This window comes from Lethenteron reissneri, chromosome 64 (assembly GCF_015708825.2).
Source record: "Lethenteron reissneri isolate LAM-NWPU_2019-01 chromosome 64, ASM1570882v1, whole genome shotgun sequence".
Classification (NCBI taxonomy): domain Eukaryota; kingdom Metazoa; phylum Chordata; class Hyperoartia; order Petromyzontiformes; family Petromyzontidae; genus Lethenteron; species Lethenteron reissneri.
Window position 1 is genome coordinate 6,527,880 of NC_083842.1, and position 20,457 is coordinate 6,548,336.

The following is a 20,457-nucleotide window of genomic DNA, read 5'->3' on the forward strand; positions in this document are numbered from 1 at the left end:
AGGTGGCCGTGCGGCGTGGTGTTGACCACCCACCCCCTCGAGTGCCGTGCCGGCCTTCATAGGTGCTCGCTAACGATACTTGCACCAACAGTGTGTTTAGGCCATACGGGGGCATCTTTGTCTTTAGTGTTGACGTGATAGGCCGGTGGGGTACCTCCCTACTAGGAAATCCCAGTGACGTCCAAGCACTGCCCGGCGACGTCAACTCGTGCGCTGTTCTTAGCCAACAACAGCAGTCGGCGTAACGACACGCCGCGAGACGTTCGCTTGTGTGGACCATTGCTTTGTATAAATATATTTTTTAGCGCAGGTGGAAGGCTTGTAGTAACTCGGGTCAAAGAAGCGGTGCTGTTGCGTACGTTCGCGCAGCATGTCCGGCCGGCGAGATGCGAGGGGGGTGCACATGGAAGCCGAGGATGGGGATGATGAGAAGGAGGAGGAGATCGGGAGGCCACGGGACGTCGGCATGGCCGGGCGCGAGGCCACTCAGTCTGCGAGCGGAGCAACTCCCGGCAACCCGGGGGGAGACTGCCCTCAGGAGGGGCCCCAAAGGTGAGTTCCCCTGATTGAGTAATTTCTGGAGGGCCCCAAAGGTGGGTTCCCCTGAATGAGTATTTTCTGGAGGGCCCCAAAGGTGGGTTCCCCTAATTGAGTATTTTCTGGAGGGCCCCAAAGGTGGGTTCCCCTAAATGAGTATTTTCTAGAGGGCCCCAAAGGTGGGTTCCCTTGAATGAGTATTTTCTGGAGGGGCCCCAAAGGTGGGTTCCCCTAAATGAGTATTTTCTGGATGATGATCATCAATGCGTGGCGTGGGGGTTGCTTCATCCAGTGATGGATTGACAAGGCCATGTACATTTACAGTAATTCTCATGAATTAAGTCTGGAGGGGCAGTGAGGGACGCAGATTTTGTGCAGTAATTGGGCAAGTGAGCGGTGAGGGTGAGGGTTGGTACAACTGGGTCTGTCCCGTGGCCTGTCACTGAGTCTTCTGTCACTTCACGTGGCCTCAATGTGCACCCAGCCTGGCACAAGCGCTGTGCTTTTTGTGAAGCTGTGATGATCTCGTGTCCCTGTCATGATTGAGCGCCTCTACGGCTGTCTCTGCGTTTGTTTCTTTGACATTCCGTAGCCATCTCTGTCTCTTAGTGACTTTGTGTCTATTTGTTTCATTGTGTCCCTCTATATCGCCGAGCCTCTCAATGCATCTCTCCCAGTCCATGTGCGTCTCTGAATGTCCGTTCATGTACGTGTCTTTGTGTCTCCATCTTTGTGTCTCTTAAGTATGTCACTTTGTTCTTGCGATACGAACCCAGCTACCCGAGTTCGATTCCCGCTCACGCCCAGCACCAGTGACGATTATCTGAACCAGTCCTGGGCTTCCTCTAGATCGATTCAGCCTCAAATCTACCTGGTGCGGCATGTAAACATCGCCGCTAGGGAGACAAAGGCGGCCGGGCGGGGTGCTAGCCACCCAGTCTCTCGCGTGCTCGCTGACAGCACTTACCCCAAAAGTCTGATAAGGTTATAGGGGGATCTTTGTCTCTTTGTATGTCCATGTATCTGTTTCTATATGTCTGTCTCACTCTCTGTGTGCTTATATATCTTCGCCTCGCTCTGCGAGTAAACACTCGTTCGCTACCGTGAAATGACGAATCCGTGACGCGGTACAAACCCCGCACTGCCCGGTAGGCGTGAGTGTCTCGTACGTAGCTGATCTGGGGTTCAAGTTGCCCTCAGGTGAGATGGTGGGTGGGGGTAGTGGATAGGTGGTGTTGGGGAGCGATAGCTGCACTATGAACCCGACTACCAGAGCTCGATTCCCGTTCACGGCTAATACCAGTGACGATTCTCTGAACAGGTCCTGGGCTTCCCCTGGGTTGATTCAGCCTCAAATCAGGACGGGGTGCGGTGTGTGATTGCATCACCACTGGGGAGACAAAGTCGGTCGGGTGTGGTGTTGGCCACCCACCCCCTCGTGTTCCGTGCTGGCCTTTATAGGTGCTTAATAACAGCACTTTCCCCAACAGTCTGTTAAGGCTATAAGATAGATCTTTGTCTTTAGAGGGGTGGGTGGTGGTGACGTAGACTCAGCCTCAAATGAGTACCTGGTGTCGTGTGTAAACATCGCCACAAGGGAGACAAAGGTGGCCGGGCGTGGTACTGACCAACCACCTCCTCGTATGCCGTGGCGGCCTTTGTAGGTGCTCACTAACAGCTCTTGCCCCAACACTATCTTCAGGCTATACGGGGGATCTGTGTCTTTGTTTTTGTCGTGGCAGACAAGGAGTGTACACCATGCTGACGCCTAATGCAGAGAAGCACCAGCGTCTAAAGACACGTAAGTCGTTTTGCCATCACTGTGTTTTTTTGAAATCATAGATATTAAGCAAGGGCTCAAAAGACCTAGAACACAACGTGGCCAGAAACAGAAAGTGTGAATGATAATAGGGCATTTAAACATGTGTAATAAACGACTTCCATGACGAGTCTTGAATGGTGTCCTTTTATTAAATGAATTACTGCACAGCTCCGCTCCTTCTCTCTCCGGGTTATTTCCCTTTATCACTGCCATGGACGAGGCGTTCTCTCTGTCCCACCTATGAGGTCCGCCACCCTCTCTCTCCGATCCCGCCACTGACTGGCGGCGTGTCCGGGATCTGCCACATGGTTGATGGCGAGGAGAGGATGAGCAGCGACGCGGTCCAAACTCGAGGCTTCCCACACCGACCACGAGTCCTCCCCTGCCTCTGCTTATATTCCTCCCGGTGGAGCTAGGCTCCGCCTCTAGCCACGCCCCCTCGTGGAACCTTCCTGATGGTTCCCAAACATTCTCTCTGACTCTGCCCGTTACCTTTGGCCCAGATATAATCCCCGCTCAGGATTGGTTACCGGTTACCCGATAGTGCCCGTGCAGTTACCCCTTAGCGCCCACTAGATGGCGCTCTCTCATTACACATGCAAATCCTTATTCTTATATAATAAGTCTCAGTCGATTTAACACGTGGGTACTCCCGTCACATCCACGGTGCCAGGCTTGGAGCACTCTTGGCGAAATAAATAATAATGCAACATTTTTATGGTTTTCTTTTTGCGTGTGGTGTCTATGCATCGAGATTTGTTTCCGTCCATCAAACCCATTTTAGAACTTGTTTTTATATCAAGAGCAACTGAGGTTAGCTAGCTTCGGAATCTGAATCATTTGATATATGTAACAAAAATACCCTCTAGAAGAGGGTCTGTCTAGAGCTCCCTCTAGTGGAAGCCTAGTGGAGGCAACTTCCTCCATCCATAGCATTACGAAGTATTTTCACGGCTGCACCTTTACCTATAACTGCAGATAATTCCCCCCGAATGCATTATCTGGAGTTACATTGGTGTGAAATAACAACAACAAACAAGATGGCATGGTACTGTGAGCTAGCCAACTCTCCCCGCATGCGTTTTATAAAGGTGCGGCGGAGGAGGAGGCAGCGTTGGACCGGTTGCGGAGCGAGAGGAGGGCTGTGGGAGTACGCATCACCCCATCGCACGTCGGTGAGTTTTGTTAAAATCCAACGTTTGCTACTCCCGAGGGTGTGCACATTGGACTCCATGGATTTGGAGCAATGTATCCGTTACTACAACACAAATAATTAACCACACTGTGGCTACAGCTCCCAACAGTGGAGGCATAGGGAATCTAAGCAAAAGGTAGGGACCCGAAAGAGGTCAAGGATCCGCAGATTCATGAAAGGATAGGGGTTCACTAAAAATATAACTCAGATCTATATTTAAAATGTATTAACTCTCATCTTAAAAAAAAATGCACCTAAAATAGTTGCAATTAGCAAATGAAAGTACACATGTAATATTTTATCTTCCGTAGCATTTGCGGCATTTATTTATTTAATTTCAGCTCATAGCCCCCAATAGGCTGGCACCACCACCGTCTCATTACATTGTACAATGGATACAGGATCGTATTTCACACTGCCGCACTCAAAACACTTCCTTCTATCTCCGTTTCCCTCACACTCTGCCATAATAAAGCCTTGCATATTCCCCTTTAATTCGAATTATTTGGATGCAGTGGGACATGCCTGTGATCAAGCGATTTGAAGGCAAGAAGGGTTGTTTGATCACATATGGATTTGGGAACCGTGGACTAACCACTGTGCTACCGCTCTACCCTATAAATAACTATTCTCAGCATTTTAACATACTGGCGGTACACTGGTGCGTGGTATAAAAAAAGCACATTTTTGGCAATAATTTATTTTCCTGCGATTTGCAGTCCTGGTCATAAAATCTTGCGGGGTGTGTCAAAATCAGTTCTCGTGATGTCAAAGCAGTCAGTTAAAATTGAGATTTTAGACTTTAATGAGAACTGGTGTGTTATGCTGCACCGGTGTACCGCCAATACGTCCATTTATCCAGGAAACCTCAGTGAGTGTCAAGACTGTTTTTCCAGAGGGCCCTGCACTCTGATCTTTGGCCGATTCCGTTCATGCCTGTTTTGTGTGTTGGAGCAAATCGAATCACCCACAGAAGACCCAGACAGTGAGGACATACCATTTAAAGATCTACGTAGATGGATCCAATAACGTACTCTGGGTACTGCCATCACTTGGAAAACCGAGAAGCCCAGCCTGTTTGTGAGTTTCACATGCCTGCGTGGTGATAAAAGTGATCATACTACGTTTTTTACAGAGCATTACTCATGAAAACTGAATCTCACAATGCTGCACAATCCACAACCCACGAAGTAGCATATATATTATGATGTTTTCAGCCAATTAATGAGTTTGTATACACCTGGAGAAAACCTGCACGTGCAAGGCGGCAACACTCTGACAGTCTGTACCATACAGATAGGAAAGATTACTTTAGGTCGCACTTTGCTGAACCGCATTCACCTTGCAAGCCAGAATATGGCACCTCGACAACCATGGGAAGGGAGTTTTGCAACTTTTGTGTGATCCACCAACCCTTGCCTACTAAAGAACTGGATTAAAGGCGTGCACCACCATCGCCTGGCTAAATAAGATACAGTGAATATTTCCACTGAGTATTTGGTTGCAAATAATAGTGGAGCAGATAAATAAAACGATTAAACTATAAACGAAACGAAACATGATAATTGTTTTTTTACCCTTCTATCTGGCAACAAAACTGACACCTTTTTACAAGGAGTCATGTTTGCATAGACCGCAATACCTGCAGTCATAATACAAACAAAAGACATAACTCTGATAATGTGCACTGTCCTTGAAGTTGATTGGTCCACACCCGAGACAGCTTTCCTTAGTCTCACATGGGTTGGACCAGATGACGCCAAAAGGCGCACAACTCAAAGACAATGCACCATCAGAGTATGAAGGTGTCAGTTTTGTTGCCAGATAGAAGGGTAAAAAACCAATTATCATATTTTTACTGGCAAATGAGGTTCCCATAGTGTAGATGCTTGCCCCGAGCTCTCATACTCTGATGGTGCATTGTCTTTGAGTTGTGCGCCTTTTGGCGTCATCTGGTCCAACCCATGTGAGACTAAGGAAAGCTGTCTCGGGTGTGGACCAATCAACTTCAAGGTCAGTGCACATTATCAGAGTTATGCCTTTTGTTTGTATTATGACTGCAGGTATTGCGGTCTATGCAAACATGACTCCTTGTAAAAAGGTGTCAGTTTTGTTGCCAGATAGAAGGGTAAAAAACCAATTATCATATTTTTACTGGCAAATGAGGTTCCCATAGTGTAGATGCTTGCCCCGAGCTCTCATACTCTGATGGTGCATTGTCTTTGAGTTGTGTGCCTTTTGGCGTCATCTGGTCCAACCCATGTGAGACTAAGGAAAGCTGTCTCGGGTGTGGACCAATCAACTTCAAGGACAGTGCACATTATCAGAGTTATGTCTTTTGTTTGTATTATGACTGCAGGTATTGCGGTCTATGCAAACATGACTTCTTGTTAAAAGGTGTCAGTTTTGTTGCCAGATAGAAGGGTAAAAAACCAATTATCATATTTTTACTGGCAAATGAGGTTCCCATAGTGTAGATGCTTGCCCCGAGCTCTCATACTCTGATGGTGCATTGTCTTTGAGTTGTGCGCCTTTTGGCGTCATCTGGTCCATCCCATGTGAGATGAAACGAAACAGTTTTATTTTACCAGATAAGGCTATATGAGCAATATAGCTCTTTTGTAGAAGTAACCGAGCCACAAATGAGAGTGCACCATAGTGGCTTATAATGTGGAAATGTATAACAGCTAAATACTCGAAACACATGTTTCTAAATGTGGAGAAAAAATACCAGAGGACCTGGCGAAAAATCCACACGACCACGGGGAGAACATATCAACTCCAAATATACAGGTGTCGGTCGGGATCAAACCCACGACCTTCTCTATCTATACCAGGCGAGGGAGTTAACATCTCACCACAGCAGCTGTGTCAAAGCTCGTTCGCAGCATGCTATCAGTTTCTTCACAAATCCGTGGTTTCCACCGACCTTTGCTTCTGAAGTGGTGGATCACAGATGTGACTCAACACGAACTCGGCATGCTGTCTGTTTACATGGTCAGTGAAGTGGACTAGCGGGAGCACATTTGTCGCTTGTTACAGAGGTTCATAGTTCGAATCGAGTGGTCACCCTGATTTTAACGGCGGGTGTATTAACCATATGAATACTGAATGCCATCTCCTTCACAGATGATATTAGAGACCCCGTGATGTCATTCCCAAGAGTAGGCACTGTGTGCTGGAGTCGGGGACTAAATTTTCCAAATGCGAGACCGCAACTTTCTCAATTGGGATCATAACTTGCAATAATCACACCCACTGGCAGACTAATTCCCAATGCCACTCTTGCAAATGAGCCTAACATTGAATTCTCACCTGGTTAAACAAAATGTTTTTAGAAATGAACTTATCTGTGCTGACAGTGGAATGTGGCATATTGCTGTGTGAGTGAAAACTTCGCTGGAGAGGGTCCTAAGGTAACAGTTTCACGGTCCACATCCGTGGTTGCTGAAATAGTGCCCCCTTTGCTTGTCATTGACTGGCGCGGTCATGGTCACAGGCGGATCCCTGTCGGAGGGGGAGGTGCGAAAGAATCAGCAGCTGACGACGAGCCGAGCCAAGATCCAAGCTCGGGTGAGAGGATCCTGCAGCACACTGCTCGCCCATACACACCCTCAATGGGGATACCGTACCCATGCGACCTCCACCCTTTGTGAAAAGACCCAATTGGCTACTTATTGCCGTGTACACGCACATGTGCGGTTCTTTTTCAATCCACTACTGGATGAAGGCTCACCCACATTGTACGGGCCATAGGCGGTGTTTTTCCACTATGCTTCGCCATGCTGGTCAGTGCTGGTTGGTGAATGTGGGCAGCGTAGGGGCAGTGGATTTATCCTGCACTGCCCTCTGCTGCCCACAACATAACTTGCACAGCACCTGTAATTATCATACTAATATTACGTGCTGTCTGCTTCACAGTGGATGTCAAAGATCCCGTGACGTCATCCGCAAAAGAGTAGTCCACTGTGTGCTGGCTTCATGGTCCAAATTTGCCAATATTTTTAAATAACCTGAAAATTACTTGATGGCAATTGACATAGTAATCATCGCTAACTCTCTCTAGTTCACTATATTGTATCTTTAGTCTTTTTTTCCCCGTTTGCTTATTACTTATTTTCCGCCTTTAAATGCATTGCACTCTGAGATCTGTTCTTTAAGGGCACCTTATAAAAGTAAATAATTATTATTATTACCGTGAAAACTTGTGTAACCAGTGTGGTTATGTTACTATTAAATGACGCATATATTCACACTATCGTGTTAGAGAGGGTGTAATTAGTGGGTTTTAAACCTTGTGGATGTTGCGGAGTTACGATTGGCTTAGGATAGATGGGCGGTATGTTAGGCCACGCCCTTCGTAAAACGAACGTGAGGCAGGCGCGTGACTTAATTGCCAGAGTCATGTGACCACTGGATAAGGTTAGTTGGCATATAAATTTAGCTTAACTATTACAATTTAACAGTAGCCATCCTTCATAATAAAATAACCATGAACACATTTATGTTTTGTAATACATTAGATATTAGTGAACTTGAAAAATTAGTTAATTCTAGAATTTTTATATTTTAACATAAATTAAAATCTGTAAAATTAATGGTGTGAGATATAATCCCTTGGGATCTTGAAGAGAGGGAGGCCCGTATTGAGGACCAATCGTGACGCTAGCACATTAAGTTTACAGAAAGTCCTTTGTGTGCACGTGGCCGGTGTTGGGAGTGAGAGCAGGTCGTGTCGCAGTTTACGAAAAAGATGATCTGGCAGTGGAACCAAGGAAAACAATGCGGGAGTGCTACCAAAACTTTTATTTCATCATTTATTGATGACCACCCTGTGTCGTCTAACAGTCAAGGCCAGTAAAGATCGAGGCGCAGTGGGCACGGGTCACACTTGAAAGGACCCTCCTGAAAAAAGTCACGAGATTCAATGAGGCTTTCCTGGGCAAATGAGCATAACAAATAAATATGCCTATCCATGCCTTCACCAACCCGCACTGACCAGCCTGGGGGCTATCATTCATCACTGGATTAACAAAGGGCTGTACATGTATCCTAAATGCAATATTAAGCATATAATTTGCCTATAATTTCCATTAATTGTAAAAAAGAATATTCAAATAATTGATGTATGGCTTGATAAAAGTGTGTAACAACTTTTATTTTTTTCCTGGGTAGTAAGTGTTTTTTTCTAATTGCTTATACCTCAGAAGTACAGAAAATGGCTATTAGTCCCCACAGAGTATGAAGTCCCCACAAACTTTGCTTTTGTGACCAGGACAGTGATATTTTTAAATTTACCTATTTTCAATGAGAAAACGGGCGAATTTGTGTATTTTCGTTCACATAAACTCAACAAACAGCAACATGAATCCCGCCTGTAGTAGTGCGCCTTGGTGTCTAAATCTTTTGTAGTCATTTTTGTATTACTCTAGTATAAATACATGTTAATTTAGATTAATATATTGTTTTTTTGTTGACTTTATGTGAACGAAAAGACACAAATTCGCCCGTTTTCTCATTGAAAATAGGCACATTTCTAAATATCACTGTCGGGGTCACAAAAGCAAAGTTTGTGGGGGATAATAGCCATTTTTTATACTTTTTAGGCATTAAGCAATTACGAAATAAAACTTACTACCCTGGAACAAAAATTGTGTTACATAGTGTAATAAGACGTGTAATATACAATTTCATGTGACGAGTCGAAGCATCGTTATTCGCCAAGAGGCTTCTCGGCCTCCTGAATGTGTCTGTCTCGCCGCTCGGTGACAGATGGATCGTGAGGAGCGTGAGCGTTGCCGCAGAGCCCAGGATGAGGCCGAGTTCCAAAAGAAGAAGGACATTCAGAGGCAGAAGGTGAGGCCAGAGCAAAATCCTGGAGTCTAATTTGTGTCAGCCACCTCTGTGTTTAAACCAGGTTCTCAAGTGTATTGAGGCTGATGGTCTCAGTCTGGTGACCAATGACTTCACAAAAACCCATTATATAAAATTTGGTTTTCATTTATTTTGGATAATTCTACAGCTTTGAAGCCTAAATTTTGGATGCATGTACTGTATATTGAACTTCTTTCGCAACGTACATAGCCAACTGTGCTAATTGGAGGTGAGGGGAAGGACAACAAACTAAACACAAACATTTATCAATAAATCAGTTTTCAATCTAGATTTAACAGTGCATAACTCCAGTGGCTTATCGTAAAGAACAGCATTCCGAATGGCTGCACCATGCAATACGGTCACCATCTTTGTTCAAAGGCTAGCCAAAAACTGCTGCGAGCAAGACTGGAGTTTGTGTGATGGTTTATGTTCCTTGACAAGATTAGCAAAGTATTGTAGATTGACTGCCATTTGACAGATATAACTAAAGTACTTCACATGATAAAATTCAGGGCTCTATCTCCCCCCACCCCGCCGCCAGTCCCCCAATAGATAACAGGTAAGTCAATAAATCTTCAAACTAGCTCCATGATGTCTCTTTCCACACACCGTTTTCTAACATAGACCAATGCACTGATTTGCAGGAGTTCGATATTGACATTTCTTTATCTCCTAGCATGTTTTTGTTAAGCAAAATTTCAACAAAATAGAAATTATTTTCTCATTTACAAAAAAACATTTGTTATTTCATTGTTTATTTCAAAGTACCAATGTCCATTGCCATGTGTGTGTGTGTGCTCGTTTATTAGGCTATAGAAGCAGAAAGTCGACATAAGCAGAGAGATGCCCAAAGGAGGAGATCATTCGCAATGGATCACTCCCGGTACAATCACTCGCAATAAAACTTCACCCGACGAGTCCTTAAGAGACCTTTTTCTAGTTGTACAGAAGATGTAAAGAAGCTGGTATGAGTTCTATCAACCATGAATTTATATTTATGTGATGTGACCCAAAAAACCTTTATTATGGATAATATTGGTCGTGAAAGCCTACGTGTTAAACTGAGTTCTATCAATGGTTCTGGGCCTCCCCGAGGTCAACCCTGCCTTAAATGAGTACCTTCTGCGATTTTTAACATCAGTACTGAAGAGACAAATGTGGATTTGTAGTGACAATTTACACCATTGGTGAGTGATAGCTGAACTGGCCCCGGACCCTTCATCCCACAAACACGCACTTACCGGCGTGATGGAGTATGGTCAAACAATCCCAATGACTTATGTATTATCTGGAGGCCTTCATCCAACAGTGGACTGACAAAAGCCTATAAAGTTATATTATTTTTGTACTCAATTATTAAGTACTGAAGTCGCAGGTTTGATCTGTCGGCACGACAGTTGCAACAGTGGGGTGTTTTAAAATCCCTCCACCTGTGTCCACCCAGCTGTACAGATGAGTTCACCACAGTTAATCGATTGGCAGGCCATCATAGAAGAATAGGGCAAGATATCTTCTCCAGGGACTCTCTGTAGCTCCCTTTAGTACAGGGGTCAGCAACTTTTCAAAGAAGAAGAGCCATTTTAAAAAAATCTTTGACAAAAATATTTCAAGAGCCGCACCACATGCAGAGCTACTTGTACACAAACACAGCAGGTATACAACAGGTGCCAAAAAAATCCTGACGAAAATGAACAAAAATGTTATGGAATAAACTGCATCTATTTAGTTCTTTCCCCCTTCGTTATTGTTTAAGAACACAGTTTAACTGTATATTTTGTCGTCACCAGAGCATTACACCGTGTCCCATTCCATTCCATATTTAATAAATGATCTCTGTTAAATTATGCTTAAGATTTAAGTAAAAAAAATGGCTGCCCGCCAAGGGGGCCGCCAAAGAGCCACAAGGGAGAAGCCAAAGAGCCACAAGGGGGCAGCCAAACAGCCACAAGGGTGATGCCAAACAGCCACAAGGGGGCAGCCAAAGAGTCACGATGGGGAAGCCAAAGAACCACCTAAGGCTTCGGAGCCGCAGGTTGCCGACCCCTGCTCTAGTCGAAGCTCTTCCCCCCAACAGTGGCATGAGCAAATCATTGCAGGGCTTCACCTTTACCTTTTCTTTTTATTGTCCTGCGAGCTTCAGGTGGGAGAGAAGGTTTGATGAACAACTCATATTTGTCCTCACTTTTTCCCCAGGACCAATGAGCACTTCTTGAACAAAGTTGAGTGGAGCAGCCAAAAAGACACTGCTAAAGGACCTCAAGCAGACACAGCCATGGTAATTTTACTGACCATCTCTCCTCACATTTTACTTCCTTCAGTGCACCTTAATAAGAAGAATGTCAGTAAAACTTAATAGGCTTGACCCTATCTGGCAATAACACAGGAGATGTTCAAACATCAAATAGACACCTATTGTAAGGCATCAAGTCTGCATTAACCAACAGAGCATGTTTGTATATTTTACAAGCATGTGTGGTTAATGCAGACTTCATGCCTTGTAATAGGTGTCTAGTTGGTGTTTGAGCATCTTAACACTTGTGTTATTGCCACAAACATGAAGCCTATTTTGATGTTGGCAAAAAGGTCCCATAGATAAATGTCAGTAAGTTTTATGGCAATGCTCGTCATGGGGTTTGTTTATCGATGCTTCATCACATTAGTCAGTGTGAGTTGATGAAGGGGAGGAGCACAGAGAAGTATAAAACAATGGATGTTGTTGCAATGTCCTCTGCTGTCCACTACTTAGCCTTACAGCTGCCTCTGACTAGAAAAAGTTATTTCAAATAAGTATTGTAAGTAACTTTTTAAGTTTTGTGGTTTCTTTTTATTGGAATTTAAATGAATGGTGATTGAATGTGTTATTTGCTCAGGCCAGGAGTAAATTCAGGGACTACAGAGATTCCCAGCGGAAGGAGGAAGAGGAGGCACACAGACTGAAAAAGGAGACACAGAGAAGAAAGGTATGGATTTATAAATTACCCTCCAGCTCCCAGCAAAGCAGCCTTTACTCAACAACACAGCCCTCTCTCACTAACCACTCAAGTGTAGCCATCACAGCCAATGGTGGTGATACCAACATACCTGACCATTTCGTCCTTCCTTCTCAATCCAATAGTTGAACCTTATGGCGGGACCCCGGGGTCCCCAATAAACAGAAGTAAACATCTTAATTAATTTATTTATTTTTGGCGACTCCGTCCCACCGCGCACATAAACGCTGTGACCCACCAGAAATCAATCCCCTCGTTCTTCACCAAGCACCCGTCGTTTCCAAAATTGCCGTAGTCATAAACAAAACTTTGAAACTTTGATTAGCACATCATGTAGAGCTCGTCGAGAGGAATAGATTGCCATATTGTTTGCCTTCAACAGACAAAAAAATGACGTCGCAACGCAGTTCATGCGAGAGCCGGGGGCTTAAGGGACCCAGGGGTCCCACCATAAGGTTAAGCTGTTGTACAGCAGCAGTGGCCAACACTCCATGCACTCTGATCCATGTTAGTGGATCTCAATTGGAATTCCCATCCACCAGAAAACTATGACCAATAATTATCCATCATTAATTTAACCCTGTAATACTTGATACAGTACAGTAGACAAAATATTCATCTTCTTGGTTCTTTCGGTAAAGTCACGTAGAATGGAAATAATAAAATAATAAAAATAAAACATAATAAAATAATTCTCACGACGTTTCGGCCACAACGCAGACAAAATATTGGCGGAATTTATTGGTAGCTCTTATATTATCCTTTAATATACAGGTATCCCTCGATTTAAGAACATTTGGTTTACAAAATTTTGCTTTAACACAATTGACAAATTATGGACAATTTTCAGTTAAAGAAATCGAATTTCCGTGTTCACAAAATTTCACACGGCACGCACCATGAGATAACATAGCATAAACCGCAGTCACCTCACAATGCACCGCACGAAACAGCTGCCTGCTGAGTAGTGCATACAGTAGTACATACAATGTTGTCCCACGTCAGACTGCATAGCCGCATGTGAGTGAATTCAAACCGCATACTGTATATCAAATATTGGGTAGATATAGATGAGCCACATATACGCTTAATCAGAATAACTGAACCCGCATACAGCGAGGGAAACCTGTACAAATAATTCTTAGTTATTTGTTTTCCATGATTCGTAACTAAATTTGTTGTACGCGTATGCCAACATTTGTTGTCATTTGTCCTGAGAGCCACAATAAAAATTCAGATCCATCCATGAATCGTGATTCACATTTTGGGCACCACTGTTGTACAGTCAATGGCTCACCTTCAAGGTATATTCTTATGATCAAAATGAATCAATATTGATTTATAAATACTGCCCAACTAGGATGAACACCACATGAGGATGAACACCACTGGAATAAAGTGCACACTGTAGTACTCCCTCTACCATAGCCCAACTGGGTTTTGTTTCTTTCCTTGTTCACTGACCCCTTCCAATGCCTCTCTCAGCAACCTGACATTCTATCCTGTACACACGTCTCACCCATCACACGCACCTTTATTTCCCAATTATCTACACAACACTTTGTTGCAACGTTTTATTTAGAGCTTCCAAGTTGCTTAATCTATTATTACATGAATCACTGGCATCCTCTGCATGCACTCAAATTCTAAGTTCAGACATATTTTGTTGTTGCTTCCTTGAAGTTGAACTCTCTGACCCATATGGTCACGTGATAATTAATCTCTACGGATGTAATGATGCATTGATTTATCAACTAAATATTACTATCGCATTCATGATGCAGGTATTGTATTGTGTAAAAGTAATACATTTTTATTCATTCAGTTATATATATTTTCTCATAGATTATTTTTGGATGTGTAGTGCCGCTGACACAAGTTCTTGCTTACTATGAGCCTTTATTTTGGATACAACACTAATTCTAGGCCCAGGCTTCGATTCTTGATGGTTGACCTTTGTCTTCTCTCCAACGGTCCCTTCCCCTTGTGCTCTACCCTTTTATATTCCTCGAGCCCCCTTTCTCGAAGGTTCGCTCACCCCATTTCCCTCAGCCAATCCTCGTCCTCTTTCCCTAACGGTTCTCAACCCTTATCCCGACAGTCCACCCTCGTTTTTCTGCCTCTTACCTTTGAATTTTCCTTGCAATCAGTTTAATTCTCTTACCATAACCAATCCTCTTTGAGGCCTCCCTGTACCAATAAGAGGCCCCAAACACACTTCCTGACTGTCCGTCTGCATATGTACAGTAACCTGTCAGGCAAGTGGTCTATTGATTCGGTCTTTATATACGTAAGCTTTCACGACCAATATAATGATTTATAATTTGGTTTCTGGTGGGTTAGATCATGTACATATAAATATTAGTTTTTATTTCTATAATCCTCCACCACCTGACACTTAAATCAAGTTATCACATGGGCAAATGTGCACATTGATTCATTTTATCAGCAAACTGGAGGAATATTGAAAAGAAAGCAAAACTTTTGATAATTCTGTATGAAGTTTCACTGGAGATTACATCCAGTTTGCTTTTTAACATTCCTGATTTCTGAAAAATAAAACCCATTCTCATATTTTCCCACATGACAGTTGGATTATAATGGGATTTGTCAGGTGGTGCAGGGTTATTGTAAAAAAAAAACCTGATACCGACACAATCTAACCTAAAATACACTATTTATGAATCATTATAGATTCTCTTAAGGTGTTTATTCTCTACATTTACACAAAACATGTATTTGAGTTGTACATCGATTTATGACCTGAGGTTGGTGGAGTCTGGCAGTGAAATTCTGGATCATTTAGAGTTTGGAGACGAGGGTTTTGGTGAAGTCATTACATGCGGTGATAAATTGGCTTTGAAATTGCATTTTTCCCTATGCTATATCTACTGTCGGTGAGCTTGTGGGATGAGTGTGATCACATTTTTTTAAATTCTCATTTCCAGGCAGAAGATTTGGAGGAAAATAAGAAAGCCGAGGAGAATAAGAGAGCTCGGCAATTGCAGATGGATCACAGGAGGTGCGAGAGAGAGTGATCTTACTTACACGGTCTTTATGCAAAAACGGATTGAATAAAATAAACGAATTTAAAAACAGACAAGGGCCTGTTTCACTTTGCAAATATTAAATAAAATTGATCCATCAGCTGATGGGTATTTTTTGGACTGAATGTTTCCCAGTAAATTCTATGAAAGATGCAATATTTTCAATCAAAACTAAATTTACTCGGTGTCGAGCAAAAGAGATTATGACTCGCCCTGTGATTGCACCTTCATAATACAAGGTAAAATAAGGTAAAGGTGCAGCCATGCATTGATTGTTCACAACGCTGTTTGTGGAAGGGCCTCGACTAGAGGGAGCTCACGAAAGCCTCTTTTGAGCACATGTTGCCCTTCTCAACCAACCCGGCCAGACAACCTGTTATCTCCCTTTGTCTGGTATACAGGAGGTCATGGGTTTAATCCCAACCATGACGCCTGTATATTTGGAGTTTGCATGTTCTCTCCATGAGTCACGTGGATTTTTTTTGGGTCCTCCAGTTTTTCCCTCCACATTTGTAAACATGCGATCGATTATATCGCTGCTAGAAATTTCTACGTGATAAGCCACTTTGTTGAACGATCATTTGTGGTCAGATTACTTATTAGATCTGTGGGATTTACCTGGAATCAAAGCGGCAACCTATGGTGGGCTATCAATTACACTATGGCAGCGTCCCTAATAAACACTGAAGACTGATTCGATTATTTGATGATCAGAGCGAACCAGGCTTTCCTGGACAGGCTGGAAGGACGACGCAGCAGAGAAACGGCCGACATCCCACAGTGCGAAGGCACCTGGCATGAAGAGAGCAGCACTCCCCCTTTTAAAGACGGTGACAACATAGGTATTTGTCATCATTTTCATTTCTATCATGCACTGTATTTATCAAGATTGGTGTCATTATTTGGTGCAACGGTGCATTGGTTTATGTTCTGCACGATGAACCAGGCAATATATTTTTAAGTGATGTTTATCTTTCTATACTTTAGATTCCTATCGTGTTTTTGGATTGTTGGTTGTTGTAACGTTCTGACTTGCCCCTACTAGGCATTTGTGAAAAAGACCTTTATAGCTCATATTCCTCCAGTATAAATAAATATTCTGATTCTAATCCTAGTAAAATTCCTGGCCACGGATAATGTCAGCATCAAGTGATATCTGATTTGGTTATGAGATATCTGTGCAGAGTTTGCTCTTTTCTCACATGTGTGGGTTAGTTTCTTGGCTCTCTGGTGTTATCTCACTCGTCATAAAAAAGAGAGAATTGGTTGAGCATCCGAGATGCAGAACACTGGGAAGTGGTGGTGTGGTTAACCAGGATAATACGTGCCAAAGCACGGAGGCAGATTATGTGTTTGAATACAGGTTTCAACCACCTGGGATTAAATCAAAATCTCAAATATAACGAGTTGACCGTCTCGGTCTACTAATGACAGTAAAGGTCAAGGTAAGTTTGGTTTGTCACTCCAGCATATTTGGCTTTGGCTTGATTGAAGAACTTGCATTACCAACAACGTTGATTAAACACCTTCAGGCTGTGGTGAGGCTGAGCTGCCCATGCCCATATGAATGTTCCTGTGAATTTTGCATAACTGCGCAGGAGTGTGGAGGAGCAGTGGTGCTGATTCCAGGCCCTTGGACAGCTTCAGCAGCAGAAAGTAAGTTAATATGAGGAGGAGGAGGGAGTGCGTGAGTGAATGAGCCGTGGGCTCTGTGATGTAGAGCTCATGTATGGGTGTTTTGTCAATCCATTTCAAGATGAGGGCTCCCCACACCATGTAGATAGTTTTTTTATACTATACGTCACCACGCTAGTCAAGTGCGGATTTGTAGAGGTGGGAGCTTGGATTTTGCTCTACCATCCATAGCCGCTTATGACAACATATTTGTGCATTGTGGTTATCCATCTAAGCACAAACCAGCCTCAATCCTCATTGGCTTTTAACAGCCAATGAGATCGGGTGCATTGCCGGTGGTCTGGTTTTAAGGAAATATGTCGCTCCTTTGTGAAAATAATTAAATACAGTATTTCCTTGTTATCTGGACGAGGGATACATTTCAGAGATGCTCGTAAATAGCAATTTTCGCGGATAATGATATTGGCATACGAAAATTATTTTTTTAGTGAATTACCTTAAATAAATACTTAAATAAGCTATTAAAAACACGAAAATTATTAACAAAAATTGGTTCTAATAAACATAAAGTAAATATAACATTAACTTGTGAAATAATAGTTTGTAAATGAAATTTCCTTAAATTATGATGATGCTGCGCAGTAGTTCCTCCATGATACAGGTTTTTTCGGTTAGATCACGTAAATATAAAGTGTCGTTAAACCCGCCACCATCCGATAAAGCCAATTACTAAGGTTTGTCACGTAAACAGAACATGCCGATTCGTTACTAGTACAGCACACCGGCGTTGGAGAGTAATTCCACAACATTTACAATCTGAGAACAACGTTTCGCCTGTAAATATAACGAGCATCATCAGGTGACAGCCATATTTGTGGAGAAATCCTCCTGTCTCGTTCCTTAAATAGTGGGATCGATGTGATGGCGTCACTTGAGAGCCGTTCACATACGAAGGCCAGAGCGGGGGAGTTAATGAATGTATATAAATTACAATGGGTATCCATTACCGGTTGCGTTATTCATATGGCAATCAACATACATTCCCAAGTGCTGTTTTATTTTTCCCCAGTGATGCGGCAAGCTCCGACATAACCCAGCTGCGGGATAAATTTCCATGGTACAACGAACAAGCCCTGAAACAAATCCTTGATGATTGCTGTGGAGACATATCTCGCGTCTGCAGCCTTCTGTCTGAATGATGGGAGATTTTGGATAACAGAAAAATGGATCAATGAGACACAAATGAAGCTTTCGGCTTGCTCTTTTTCCTAAAAAAAACACAAGACAATATCAACCGATTTAACTATTATGGGTTGGACCTCGTGGCATAGCTATCGAGTGTGCAGGAAGTACAACTTTATTGGAGTCCATGGGCTGAACGTTCCCATGCAACGAGCCACAAATAGAATAGAAATTAGATGACAGGCCCCAATTATTTTCTTGCACCTGGGCCCATGCCACTGATGCTTATGCCATTGGATGGACAACTATTGTTGTGTGGTTGCTGGTATAATGGTGGCCTTTTAGAGAAGCATTTTATTGTATCTTTTCAACAATTAATATTGATTTTTAAGTTAAATTTTTGAAGTATCAAATTGTGTCAAAGAACCTGTATTTTTTGTTGTTGCATATTTGTATGTAATGGCTTCAGATGACTCCTCCATTCTCTATATGGCGTTATATTCACAATGTAAAAAAATAATTGATTTCTGGATATGAAACGCACATCTGGATTACGGCAAGTCAACGCCTATGACCAAATATCACTCTAAATGCGCCTAATCTCATCAAATCTCAGAAGCTTAGTCAGAATTAGCTTGGTAAGTATTTTAATGAGTGAACACCTGGGATTTCCAGGTGTTGTAGGTATGGGGCTACAATGTAGCTTGGCGATGGCTGTCAACTCCTCATATGCATGGTGGGGTTTTTCCCAGTTTTCCTCCTGGATGAAACCATTAATAGAATCGACCAAACATCCCAATGGAGTACTTTCTTAAATAGGGGTCTTTACACCCAATGAGGCTTTCCTGGGTAAATATTTGACATTTTGAATATTAATATATAATTGCAAAGAGGGTGATATGTTACACTCATATTTCCTTAAGAAAATGTAGAATCACGACTGTGGGCCAAAGAAACTCGTGCGTTTCTAATAAGAAGCTTATCATGGCTTATTTTAATTTGTGGTTATTTTCAGTGTAAAACTGTTGATGTACTGCTGCTACTTTTAATTGCAACTTTTAAATATATGTACCTTGCCTTTGAACTGCACTTAGTTTATGTTATCAATTACTGTAAAATAAAGCACATTCATGAACCAATAAAACTTTAAAATATATATTTGCGCATTTGTTTACGTGGCAACTTTTTTTATTTTGCTGTATCAAGTGTATGACACGCAATGAAATTGTAACTTTCAAAATAGGTGTTAAACCTATTTATTAAATGTGCTATCACAGACCTTAAAATAGTTATCAATGCCATTGTTATGAACGCGATTTTAACGTCTTTGCAGTGTATTAATCATTGATATCTTCGTGTATGTAAACATGCATTTAAGAATTTATGAATTAAAATGGATGTTATACCCATTATACGTAACCTGAACTTTTTATTTTACCAGGTAAGACCCACTGAGCTATATAGTTCTTTTTCAGAAGCGACCTGGCTACAAATGATAGCTCAACGATGTGGCTTATCATGTGGGGATTTATAGCAGCCAAATACTCTCCAACGCATGTTTCTAAATAGGGAGAACATGCAAACTAGAAATATACAGGCGTGAGGGTCCGGATCGAACCCATACATGTGTAGTGACATAGAATTAGCTATGTAGCAGCATAGTGCTGGCTGCTGGCAGGGAAGGATCTACAGCTTACAGCAGCCCTGACAGCGGCAGGCCAGGTGATACACCAGAGGGGGATCTAGGGGGCACACTGGGAACCCGCGGGTAGCTTCTATAAAGGGGGCGTGGCCTGGGCAGGGCCAGGCCACGCGGACAGTAGAAGAGGGGCCCCGGGAGGGGACCTCGGGCTGTCGTTTGGAATGGGATCCCTGTCATGCTGCTGGAGTCTTCACCGTTCTTCTTGTCGTCTCCGTCTTCACCATCTCGGCGTCGCCAGTCAGGCAGTCTACCAACTATCCTGACTGGGAACCGTAGTCGACTATAGACGGATTTATTGGATGTGTTAACCCGTTGTTTGCGTGTTAATAAAGAGAGTGCCTCCAACTCTTAGTGTCTCTGATTCAGTCCCTACACATGTGTCATGAGACGACTTCTGAGACACGACTTGTAGAGGATTCTTATTTATTTCTTGATACTTTAAGGACAGGGTCACGAATAACATAAGTGCT

The 20,457-nt window shown here is 42.9% G+C and overlaps 1 protein-coding gene across 1 annotated transcript; it reads left to right on the forward strand.

Moving 5' to 3' along the window:
- Nucleotides 1-210: 210 nt before the first annotated feature.
- LOC133359126 (epithelial-stromal interaction protein 1-like) lies at nt 211-20,033 on the forward strand. The gene is made up of 12 exons (XM_061577520.1): nt 211-552; nt 2,280-2,338; nt 3,451-3,534; nt 7,054-7,127; nt 9,327-9,410; nt 10,241-10,314; nt 11,625-11,706; nt 12,302-12,391; nt 15,370-15,443; nt 16,183-16,310; nt 17,067-17,124; nt 18,173-20,033. Exons 1-12 carry the CDS (start codon nt 371-373, stop codon nt 18,300-18,302), a joined length of 1,119 nt encoding a protein of 372 aa, XP_061433504.1. The 5' UTR covers nt 211-370; the 3' UTR covers nt 18,303-20,033.
- Nucleotides 20,034-20,457: the final 424 nt, after the last annotated feature.

Coding starts and splice junctions, on each gene's coding strand:
- LOC133359126 (XM_061577520.1), top strand. CDS start 371: ATGTCCGGCCGGCGAGATGCGAGGGGGGTGCACATGGAAGCCGAGGAT. Junction 12,392..15,369: donor AGGAGACACAGAGAAGAAAG/GTATGGATTTAT, acceptor TCTCATTTCCAG/GCAGAAGATTTGGAGGAAAA. Junction 15,444..16,182: donor TTGCAGATGGATCACAGGAG/GTGCGAGAGAGA, acceptor TTTGATGATCAG/AGCGAACCAGGCTTTCCTGG.